We start from the raw sequence: 11675 nt of genomic DNA, 5'->3' as shown, positions 1-11675 counted from the left end.
CATACATACATATACACACAATATATATGTATGTTTGTATGTATATATATACAAAATAATAAAACATATAAAATAGAATATTGAGTGTTACCTGCAAGCGGGCTCCAGACTGGAACATTTCAAAGGGGTGGACAATCCTCTCGTAGTGTGAGCGCAGCAGAGAACCAATGTTCTTGCCTGGCGGGTAGCCCAGCCTCTGAGCCACTCGAGCCCAACGTCGCTCTTTACAAACCATCTCAAAACCACCTTCATCTGATACAACCTGGAAAGCCGAAATATTTAAGCAAACCAAAGGGGTAAAAAAAATAACAATACAGGCTCTGAAATAAGAACTACTTAAAATAATTTAATTAGTAGTCAGTCACCTTTGCCAAACCAAAAAGATCAAGAATGCGCCTTTCAATGTGTGGGATTTTCAAGGAGGAACTCTGAACCTCCCAAAACCTGGCAATGCGGTCCAAATAATTGAGCTTCACTCTCGTCTCGGCCTAAAATAAGTATGAAGAAGACAAACATCATTTTTAATCACTTTCAGGGGCTGTTTGCAACCTTCACCCGCTAGCTGTCCAATGCATTTTAAGCATTATATCCTGATCTTTTAAGGCTTTCGATACGTAATGACCAACCTATGCCCGTGCGTATCAAGTGCAAGCGCATTAGCTTTGTGTTGTAAGCTTGTAATAACAATTTGGATAGCTAACGTTATCGAATATATTGTAAGTTTCTTCTTCGCAACTACTTTTGTGTGTGTGCACCTACTCCCTGCATGTACTGAAACCATGACATGTCTGCAGTGAGTGACAAGCATGAACACTAGAGATGTAACGGTATCAAAATCGCACGGTATGACATTATCACGGTATTAAGGCCATGGTACGACATTGCGGTCTTTAACCACAAAAAAAAAAGATTGGTGAAAATGCCATAGTGTGTGTAAAATTAAGTAGCAGGAATGTTTAGGATAAACACACTTACTGTAAATAAACACACGCACAATGCTAAAATGCTCTAATATTTTTTTTTTACGACAAACTATTACGAAGTGCAAATAATTGTGGAGGAACACCTACTGTTTAAAGTACCAGTAGAGTGGAAAAACAAGTAGCCTTTATATTGAAGCTATTATTAGGGGTGTAACGGTACACAAAAATTTCGGTTCGGTATGTACCTCGGTTTAGAGGTCACGGTTCGGTTAATTTTCTGTACAGTAAGAAAACAACAAAATATAAATTTTTGGGTTATTTATTTACCAAATTTGCAAAATCTTCCACCAAAAATATTTTTCTTAGTGGAATATTTGATGTGAAGTAATCGGAACCTTGGATAGGTCAATAATTCATAATATGGATTTTGATTCAATATTATGTTTTAAGCAATGACAGTTTGAAAGAAAAAAAAAACAGCTTTGTTTTATTAATCAACATTGCAATTTTTTTTAAATTACATTTAACCTTTATTATTTCACTTTTGTTATGTTTTTGTTTATTTTAATAGTATTTTTAGAATGTGCCGTGGGCCTTTAAAACATTAGCTGTGGGCCGCAAATGGCCACCGGGGCACACTTTTGACACCCCTGCTATAGATTATACGCGATGATGCAGGAGAAGCAGGACATCGCGGTCAGCTCACAGTAAAGCAACAGAAGGCTACTGAGCTGTGTGTTATCAATCCGCCGCGTTAGCGTTTACAATAACAACATTGCTAATATTTGGTTAATATTTAGGTCACAAAATGTATGTAGAGTATTGTTGGCGGGTTTTGGATGGTTATCTAGAGGGTTTTGAGGGCGGCATAGAGAGCCCTCATTGACTACATTGTTAGTGGACTGTATGTATTTTATTTACGACTTGGAATGCATTAAAAAAAAAAGAAAAACATGTGTTTACGTCTTATACGGGGATTGTGAATGATGGACAGCACATCTCTTTAATTTTTGCGTACTTCCAGTATGACTGATCTGATAACATGGTCAAAGTGTGACGTCAATCTACGGAAATTACCGAACACGTTCAGAGCGGAATACTCCAAATGGCTGACTAAATTTGTGGCATTTTGTGATGTTAAGACAGTATTTTCACATACTTTGCAGATTGTAAATACAATTGGATATGGTTTATGGATACAATGAAACACAATTAAGCATATAACGTCAACTTGTTTTTCCACCCTACTGGTCTTTTAAGCAAATATTTAAAATGATTAAAGTAATAACTGACAGTTGATGTCTTTAAAGTACCAGCAGAGTGGAAAAACATGTTGACTTTATATGCTTAATTGTGTTTTGTCATGGTAGCCATTAAACCATATCCAATCATAATTACAATCCGCAAAGTATGTAAAAACACAGTTTAAACAACACAAAATGCCAAAATATTCCGCTCTGAATACCTTTGGCTATTTCCGAAAAATTATGTCACAATGGGATCGCTTCTGCACTTTGACCATAGTATCAGATCATTAATAGTGGAAATACGCAAAAATTAGACAGATATGTGCTGTCTCTCATTCATAATCTATATATAAGACATGAACACACGTTTTTCTTTTTTTATGCATTCTAAGTCGTAAATAATTAAACACATAAAACATCTGCTAACAATGTAGTCAATGAGGGCCCTCTATTTTGCCCACAAAACCCTCTCAATAACCATCCAAAACCTGACAATACTCTTTATACTTATTGTGACCTGAACATTAATCAAATATTAGGTATGTTGTTATTATAAGCGCTAACGCAAGCAAACTATTTCTTAGCGGCGCAATAATACAGAGAGCTCAGTAGCCCTCTGCTGCCTTTACTGTGCAGCAATGTCGTGCTGCTCCCGAATCATCGCGTCTCGGCTCGTCAGTTATTTTAAATTGTAAATCATGCCCTTGATTTGGATAATTGGAGGATTTAGCCTTGGATCTAGAAGCTGTTCATCGATGACATTTAAAGTATACCCGGAGAAGGATACAAACACACAACTGAAAACAGTGTCTGCAGGGAGACTTCCTTGTTAACCCTTTGTGTGCATCATGATTAATTGTTCATCTAAACAGGAAGATATGGACATCCTTCCAGCCGTCATCGAAGTAAGAGCAGACATTGTACAGTGAGCTATCATTTAATTATGTTTGTAGTTCTTGTTTAGCACTTAGCAATACTGCTACATGATGCTACAGTTTTTCACTGAAGCTGAATTTGTTCAGCAGAGCTTCTAAAACTTGTAGTTCATCCTCCTTATATTCAGGATCAACAATATAAGGTTCTGCATTATAAGTTTGCCCAAAGTAATCGTTGTTGGCTCTCCCAAACGATTTGCACTGTTTTTGGTGGGGAAGGGATCTGCAGTCCCTAACTCAACGTCACGCAATGACGTGTCTGGCTTCCTCATTATCTCTTAAATGCCTCGGGAATTAATCTCTGTGAGATTGATACTATTTTTTTAATCATATCTATTTATTCGCAAACTTTGGAAGTCTTTAGGTGTCATAAATCAGATATACCGTAATTTCCGGACTATAAGCCGCTACTTTTTCCCCTCGTTCTGGTCCCTGCGGCTTATACAACGGTGCGGCTTATATACGGCCTGTTCTTCTCCGACACCGACAAAGAGGATTTTGGTGGTTTTAGTACGCAGGAGGAAGACGATGACACAATGATTAAAGACTGACTTTTCATATACCGGTAGGCTGGTTATTTTGATAACGTACATGCGAGCACTTAGTATTACTTTGCACCGTTGTATTATTTGTACTCTGCACAAATGCTGTTCGCCATGTCAAAGATGTGAAAGTTTGATTGAATAATTGAAAGATTTATAGTTAATAAATGAGACGCTTTGCGTTCCCAAACAGTCATCTCTGTCCCGACAATCCCCTCCGTGGTAGCAGGAACCCCTATATACTACGGTAATTACACATCAAAACCCTGCGGCTTATAGTCGGGTGCGGCTTATATGTGGAGCAATCTGTATTTTCCCCTAAATTTAGCTGGTGCGGCTTATAGTCAGGTGCGGCTCATAGTCCGGAAATTACGGTATATGATAACAGCTTCAATATAGAGGCAACTTGTTTTTCCACTCTACTGTTACTTTAAAGTAATAATGTACCGTATTTTTCGGACTATAAGTCGCACCGGCCGAAAATGCATAATAAAGAAGGAAAAAAACATAAGTCGCACTGGAGTATAAGTCGAATTTTTTGGGGAAAATTATTTGATAAAACCCAACACCAAGAATAGACATTTGAAAGGCAATTTAAAATAAATAAAGAATAGTGAACAACAGGCTGAATCAGTGTACGTTATATGACGCATAAATAACCAACTGAGAACGTGCCTGGTATGTTAACGTAACATTATGGTAAGAGTCATTCAAATAACTATAACATATAGAACATGCTATACATTTACCAAACAATCTGTCACTCCTAATCGCTAAATCCGATAAAATCTTAAACGTCTAGTCTCTTACGTGAATGAGCTAAATATTATTATTTGATATTTTACGGTAATGTGTTAAAAATTTCACACATAAGTCGCTCCTGAGTATAAGTCGCACCCCCGGCCAAACTATGAAAAAAACTGCGACTTTTAGTCCGAAAAATACGGTAAACAACCAGTGTAAAACAATAATGTACAGTTTAATGTCTTTCAACTTTTACATTATGGGAAACATTGTCCTCTACAGTGGTCATTTTTTATATCAGTCTGGAAAATGTTTCTCAGAAAATCAAACTAACAATATAACTTCTAATAATGTAAATACCTTACAAACGGATGTTTGGCTTCGTTGTCTTCAAATATATTTTCTGTGTGACAGTTTGGCGTGGCGAAGATGGGAGAGTGGCTGTACCAGCAATCTGAGGGTTGCTGGTTCAATCCCCACCTTCTACCATCCTAGTCACGTCCGTTGTGTCCTTGAGCAAGACACTTAACCCTTGCTCCTGATGGGCCTGGTTAGCGCCGTGCATGGCAGCTCCCGCCATCAGTGTGTGAATGTGTGTGTGTGAATGGGTGAATGTGGAAATAGTGTCAAAGCGCTTTGAGTTCCTTAGAAAGGTAGATAAGCGCTATACAAGTACAACCCATTTACCATTTTTTTGACGTGGCAACTTACCAGCCCTGCCTTCCATCAGAGTGCAACTGGAATAAGTTCCACATCTACAGACAAGCATTTAAAAAATAGATGGATGGTTTGAGGATGTAGCAAGTAGCGTTTTAGTTTACTCTTATTTCCTGTGTGGAACTTTTTTTGTGTGTGATTTCACACTGTGCGGTGCGCTGCAACACTGCGCTTTGTGTTGCCTTGGAAAAGCTTGAAATGAAAGTGGCGTGCTTTGCCAGAACGCAGACTTTCTTATCTCTGCCAAAGAGGTTAATGTTTGGCCTGGGCTTGTTTGTCTATTTGTCAGCTACATAACGCAACCAGATTTAATGTCCAAAAAACAATTCATGTTATCTACGACGAGAACGACCACACTTAATTTCCTGCTTGCGGCGTTCAACGATCCCATTTTGCTGTTTGTGCGGTGTGTAAAGATTTCTGGGAAGTGTCGTTTATTTACAGACCCGGTCAACACTAAAACACCAAAAGAAAACTACACTCACCAAGTTTTCATTTGACAACGTCACATATCACGGTATCATTGAGAATACTTTGAAACCGGAATACCTCTGTATTTATAATACCGTTACATCTCTAATGAACACCAAACAAATTCCTCACACTCAATATAATTAATAGTTGTAAAAAAATATGAACACTTTAAAAATATATATTTAAATCACTACTGATGAAATAAGACAGGCGGTGGTGCGCCACTTTTTGGGGGAGGGGGTGTTACAAAATGAAACTGAGCAAGATGCAAACAGCCCCTGTAAAATAATCAAACAACATGGAATAGCAAGAGTAAAACTAACTTACCTCCAGCTCATTAAGCCTCTGAATGCGTGGGGTAAAGCGGAAGGTATCCAGCTCCACTGAAAAGGGTGGCTGCCAGTCCTGTTTAGAAACAAAATCATATTGAACATGGGTGTCTGAGTTAAGTTACACACACACAAGAGACTGTTGTTTCAGCTTCACTGCCAACATCTCAACAACAGGTCCTCACCAATCAATCCTAAAACTTTTCTATCATGCATATTATCAGAATGTATTTTGATGTTGTGATTACAACCATTTATTCATGATCATTTTTAAGCAGGCTATTAAAAAAACACATTTTCATAATTCTGCGTGAGGACTAACCTATCCCCTATTCAACATTGCCATGAGCAGACAGTGTTTGTGAAATGTGTCAATACACTATTATACGTGTCCATCTAGAAGAGGCCCTTCAGCTGCAGCTGTCTCTGTCAGCAGGATTTTGCAAGACAAGAGTGAAATGTGGATATAGAAAGAACATTAGATGGACGCTTTTCGACAAAAAGCATGTGATTTTGTATTAAATTGCCGATTATAAAATCCATTCCTGTCTGTCTGACAAGCGGCTAGTAGATTGTAATGTATCTACAAATACTAACAATAAACACCTCCATTACAACAATGAACTGTATTTCTTAGTATCTTAAGTGTCATTATCAAGTATCATTATCAAGTATTAAGATGAGGTTAGGGCTGCAACTAACGATTAATTTAATAACCGATTAATCTGTCGATTATTACTTCGATTAATGGATTAATAATTGGATAAAAGAGACGAACTACATTTCTATCCTTTCCAGTATTTTATTGAAAAAAAACAGCATACTGGCACCATACTTATTTTGATTATTGTTTCTCAGCTGTTTGTACATGTTGCAGTTTATAAAAAAAAATAATAATAAAAAAAAAAAGTAAAAAAATAAATAAATAAAATATTGCCTCTGCGCTTGCGCATAGCATAGATCCAACGAATCATAATACATGTGATTGCTATCAGCCGATCTCACTCATGGATGATCAGTAATGGAACCAAAATCCCAGATCAAAATGTCCCTAATTACAGGTGGATCTCGTGTTACGAACTAGTTCTGGTACTAGACTTTGATGTAAGTTCTTATTTATCGTAAGTTGTAAGTTATACCTTAACTACCACCTAAGTCACTCACACTGTACACGGAACTCATGAAGTGAATAAAACACAGTATTTAAGAATTAAATGGAACAGTAATAAAAATAAAAAAGAATAAACTTTTACTTTTATCCCTCTGCTTGTCTTGCACACCAAAAGGCACTCTGCAAGTGTAGGACGAGACAGGCTTACTGTGGGATGAAGGTTTAAATGACGGGACCGCTACGTTTTTACTACTTTCCATTTCTTAGTAAAAGATCATTTCATATTATATACAGTATGTTCAAAGATACCATTTATCCTTCATGATGGTCACAGCGTTTGAGTGGCTTGAAATGGTCATGCAGCCAATGTTGATTTCTCTCTACTTAGCATTTTACAATGTCTAATTTCACTTCGCTTTCCTTTTTTATGTGCAGCCACCAAAGAAGTCTACCTTATTCCTCCTCAGTAAAGCGTCACGCGTGGGACGCACTTCATTCTTGCGCCGAGCTTGGTCCACATAGGCTACTAGATTTTTCCACCTGTAACGAGTTTTAGAATCTCGTGTTTACGGATTAAAATTAAGTTTTTGATACATTTATGGGACTGCATTTGTGACCACATAACATCACCATGGGGTAGATATATATTTTTATATAAATTATAATTATTAAATTATAAAAAGAGAAAGACGCATGTTTTTCATTTACAGATGGACAATTGTGCATTTCACTTCCGGTTAATGCGACATTATGCAAGAAGTTCACTTTCTGGAGTAGACACCTCTGTGTCATATTCCTCTGTGTATACAGAGAGCACAGCCTCAATTCAATGTGCACAATTGAAAGGCTTAGTTGCTCTGAAAGCAATATGTTCATTCAAGTTTAAATTGTGGTATGTTATTTCTTAATGGGGAAACACATTAATGTATCTTGTATTCATATTAACGTTTAAGCTAGTTATCGAGCTAGAGCTAGCTGGTCAGAGCAATTGTTAATCATGGTGTTATGATAATTTATATTAAAACGGTAATATAAACGCCAGGAGTTTTACTGCAAAATACTATTTATCCTTACATGTCTACTTTAACAACACTCTGAGCAGGACAACACAAGAAGCAAAGCTAACCACTAAAGATTTAATGTAACGTATGGGTAATGATACCTAGTATAGTATCAGTAAATGAACAATCATAAAGCGATTAGATTGATATGTCTGCGTATTATTACAAAATTAAAACATTGTCGTTTTTTTATTGTTATAAACAAAGGGAATAAGCCCGTGGATACAGGAGTGCTTTGAGGGTAAAAACCAAATGATTTAAAATAGAGCCAATGGCAGTTTTTGTGCTCCAACTATTTTTTTGTAAAAAAAAAATTCTATGTAGCATTCCATACCACACATTTAATGGCATATGATTTACAACAATACTACCAAATTCAGAATTGTATTAAATACATGTTATAAAATGTGTTCACTTTACTCTTACTTCCTAAAAAAAACAATTTGCTGTTCCTTGTTTATTAAAGTATCGGATCTGGACTTGAAATCAAATCAGATCTGAGGCCCAAAAAAAATCGGATCGGGTACGGTGGCCAAAAATGCTTATCGGGACATCCCTACCTGTAGGCTTTGCTAGACTGGTTGTACTAGATAGACAAGATTAATTGTGTCCTGCCACCTAACAAAATGAAAGACAATGACAGCAACATTTTTTTCCATCACCCTCGCTAACTTGTTAAATGCTCAATTTAAGCAGGACTTAGCAAGTAGCTAAGACAGTGTTAAGAGTCCTGCATAGGTTCACTTTTAGACATCCGGCTCAGACTAAATCTGCCTAGATGCACTGCCCTATCGACACTGCAATCCACACATATGACTAGTAATGTAAGTCACAGAAATCTGGGACCCGACACAAAAATAAGATTTAATTAAGCTATCCATCCATCCATTTCCTACCGCTTGTCCCTCTCGGGATTGCGGGGGTGGCTGGAGCCTATCCCAGCTGCATTCGGGCGGAAGACAGGGTACACCCTGGACAAGTCGCCAACTCATAGACAGACAACACTCACATTCACAGACAGCATTTTGTCTACATTATGCTAAAGCGAGTAAATATTTACTGGTGGAGGTCGAATCTTGCAGATTCCAGACTTCTCTGCTATGGGACGTATCTTGGCAATGTAACCCAGAGGATCCTGGAACTCCTCCCATGATGGCTCAAAAACTGGACACTCCGGAGGAGGTACAAACTCTTCCCCTTCCATTGCCCTGACAATAAAAACGTTGACAAAACATGTTTAATGGTTACCTTTCAAAACTACATTTAGTCTAACACTATTACAGCAAAGCACCACTTGTCTCTATTGGTGTGATGACAGGAAAAACTTCACTATTTAATTTCAATTACATTGCATCAGTTACTGTCATCATTAATACATAATGTACACAGTTTTACAATGCAGAAGTCAAGAGACAACTGTTTCACTGTGATGATAATGTAGTATGGAGTGTTTATGCAACTTTGGAATTGGAGTGACCTTAATTTTTAACAATAGATGAAGACCACAGAGGAAGTGTTATTGCCCTCAACTAGGCCTTGTTTAATCCCCCTCCCCCAATTCTATACCACAAAACAATAGCACTGCTTTGGTGATAAACATGATTACAAGGAAAAGGGGAGAGGTTTTTTAAGACAAATCCTTATCAGTTACCATGTATACACATTGTGGTGCATAATTCCCTGATATAGTACACGCTGTTGGGAAATACAATATTTATTTTCAAAATGTATTTATTCTCTTCCCAAATTGGGCTTTAACTAAAACAACACTGATGACGCCACGTCTATAAGTACGCAAAAATGTTGCAAAGACTCATATTCGTAAAATTGTAGCCAAACAATGGCGTAGAGGCCACGAAATCAAAAGGAAGTGAAGGCCATAAAGACATCCAGGTGGTGTTTGTAAAGCGTATTTGAAAAGACTTTGAAGTAACACCCCAACAAGTTAACCGATTCAATACATGAAACCACTCACGTAATTGTTGATTAGAGTTTACATCTATGTTAATGACGCTTGGTGGATAACTGTTAGCTAAGGTACTTTCTAACCGAATTAAACCCCCTCCCCGTTCCAATCAAAACAAAATATTGTAACATTTTACGCCTGTTGACTTTGAAGTCTTGTTTGTATCAATTATGTCTATTTTTTGATCTAGTATCCAGACACCAGTGTCAGAAAGAGCTAACGTTAGCGTCGAGGCCTCCAATTTTCCTCAGCCCAGTTCCATAACCTCCCACGGTCTTAGTTAGCATTAGTTAGCTCCAAGGTAACACCCCAGTTAATAGAATGAAGAAAACATGGGCACAGCTCAGCTAACTTCTTGGGTAAAGGCCAGTAGCAAAGTGATAGCAAGGAAACTCAATAGATTTGTCGTCATATACCAAAATAACCCCTATATAGAAAACATTTAGAGATCCATACATGTTACATCGTCTCGTCGTGTGCCAGTGACTGACCCGTCGACACCGCGATGTCCCGGGCTATGATAGGGCTGCTGGCTGCTCTCCTTCCCCTCTTGTTGTGATGACTGCTGGTGGTTAGCTAACGAGGGCCAGCTGTGCTTGATGCCGCTGGCGAGCTACTGCTGCTAGCAAAGTTACCCGCTTTGCTGCCTCAATTCTCCACGGAATTCCACTCGGTTCAAAAACGTGGACGCAAGGCACCCATTTAATCATAGACTCCAGTCTCAAATAGTAACCGTTGTGTCGTTATCGGTAAATTTTCGACATATACTATTACTCCCTTCAAGCCATCCTATCTTTCTTGACGAGGCGCCATCTTAGTTTTTTTTCTCACGACCGAATCACAACAACGATCCCTCATATTCCGTCCGCCACGTTTATTCCCTGAAAATAGTGCCCACGTACGCAAATTCACAACGGCGCGTAGTAAAGAAACCATGTATGGTAGTTACAACTGTTCGTAACACAAAATATGTCAACAAATCACACACTAATTTAAATAAACTTAACAACGAAAACTCCGTTACAAACCTTGACGCAAACTGTTCGTCACGAAGTGAAAAATAATACAGTATAAGTCCTTCCACAGAATTGGAGGACACTTACGTCATAATTTCATAGGCTACAATACTGTAACTACTGTAATCCTTGTCCAAAATCAGCAAGCATGCAGTTCAGTAGATTATTATTTGTCCCAAATCGAAATAAACTGGGTCAAAATTGTGATTGAAAATGTATATTTTGTCTTGAGTATCTAATAACGCAATGTTGTCCCACAGTTGACCAAAATGAATTCCAAATGGAATATATAATTAATAAAACAATTAAAATCCAATTCATTTTTTTTGTTTTAATCAGCTTTTGAAATATATCTTTAATGCAATAATCTGAGCCATATCTTATAAATATAATAATAAATTATTGTTTATATAGCGCTTTTAAAAAGTGCTTAAAGACACACATAATCAAAAGAAAATATGATAATAATAATAAAAGCAGATCCTGTATAAAATACAAAATAAAGTTTATTTTGACCTTTTGTGATCAAGATGTATTATTGTAAATATTATTAGTAGGCTATACATATATATCATAATGTTACATTTCTTTAAAAAAAATAAAAATAGAT

General features: G+C 37.3%; 1 protein-coding gene across 3 annotated transcripts in view; it reads right to left on the bottom strand.

The window, feature by feature from the left end:
* kdm5c (lysine demethylase 5C) overlaps window positions 1-10892 on the bottom strand; it is a 52474-nt gene extending 41582 nt beyond the window's left edge. For 2 of the 3 annotated variants that reach the window (XM_062053467.1, XM_062053469.1), the window contains exons 1-5: window positions 10506-10892; window positions 9144-9291; window positions 5910-5987; window positions 366-488; window positions 92-262 (exon numbers count right to left, since the gene is read on the bottom strand). In XM_062053467.1, the coding sequence (XP_061909451.1) occupies window positions 92-262; window positions 366-488; window positions 5910-5987; window positions 9144-9291; window positions 10506-10507 (522 nt within the window). In that variant the 5' untranslated portion in view covers window positions 10508-10892. The remainder of the gene's footprint in view (window positions 1-91; window positions 263-365; window positions 489-5909; window positions 5988-9143; window positions 9292-10505) is intronic. The other variant, XM_062053468.1, reaches the window with a different exon arrangement.
* Between the last annotated feature and the right edge of the window lie 783 nt (window positions 10893-11675).

The sequence above is a fragment of the Entelurus aequoreus genome, linkage group LG07 (genome assembly GCF_033978785.1).
Source record: "Entelurus aequoreus isolate RoL-2023_Sb linkage group LG07, RoL_Eaeq_v1.1, whole genome shotgun sequence".
Classification (NCBI taxonomy): Eukaryota; Metazoa; Chordata; class Actinopteri; order Syngnathiformes; family Syngnathidae; genus Entelurus; species Entelurus aequoreus.
The sequence above is the reverse complement of the archived record's forward strand: the minus strand, read 5'-3'. Positions and strand labels throughout refer to the sequence as shown.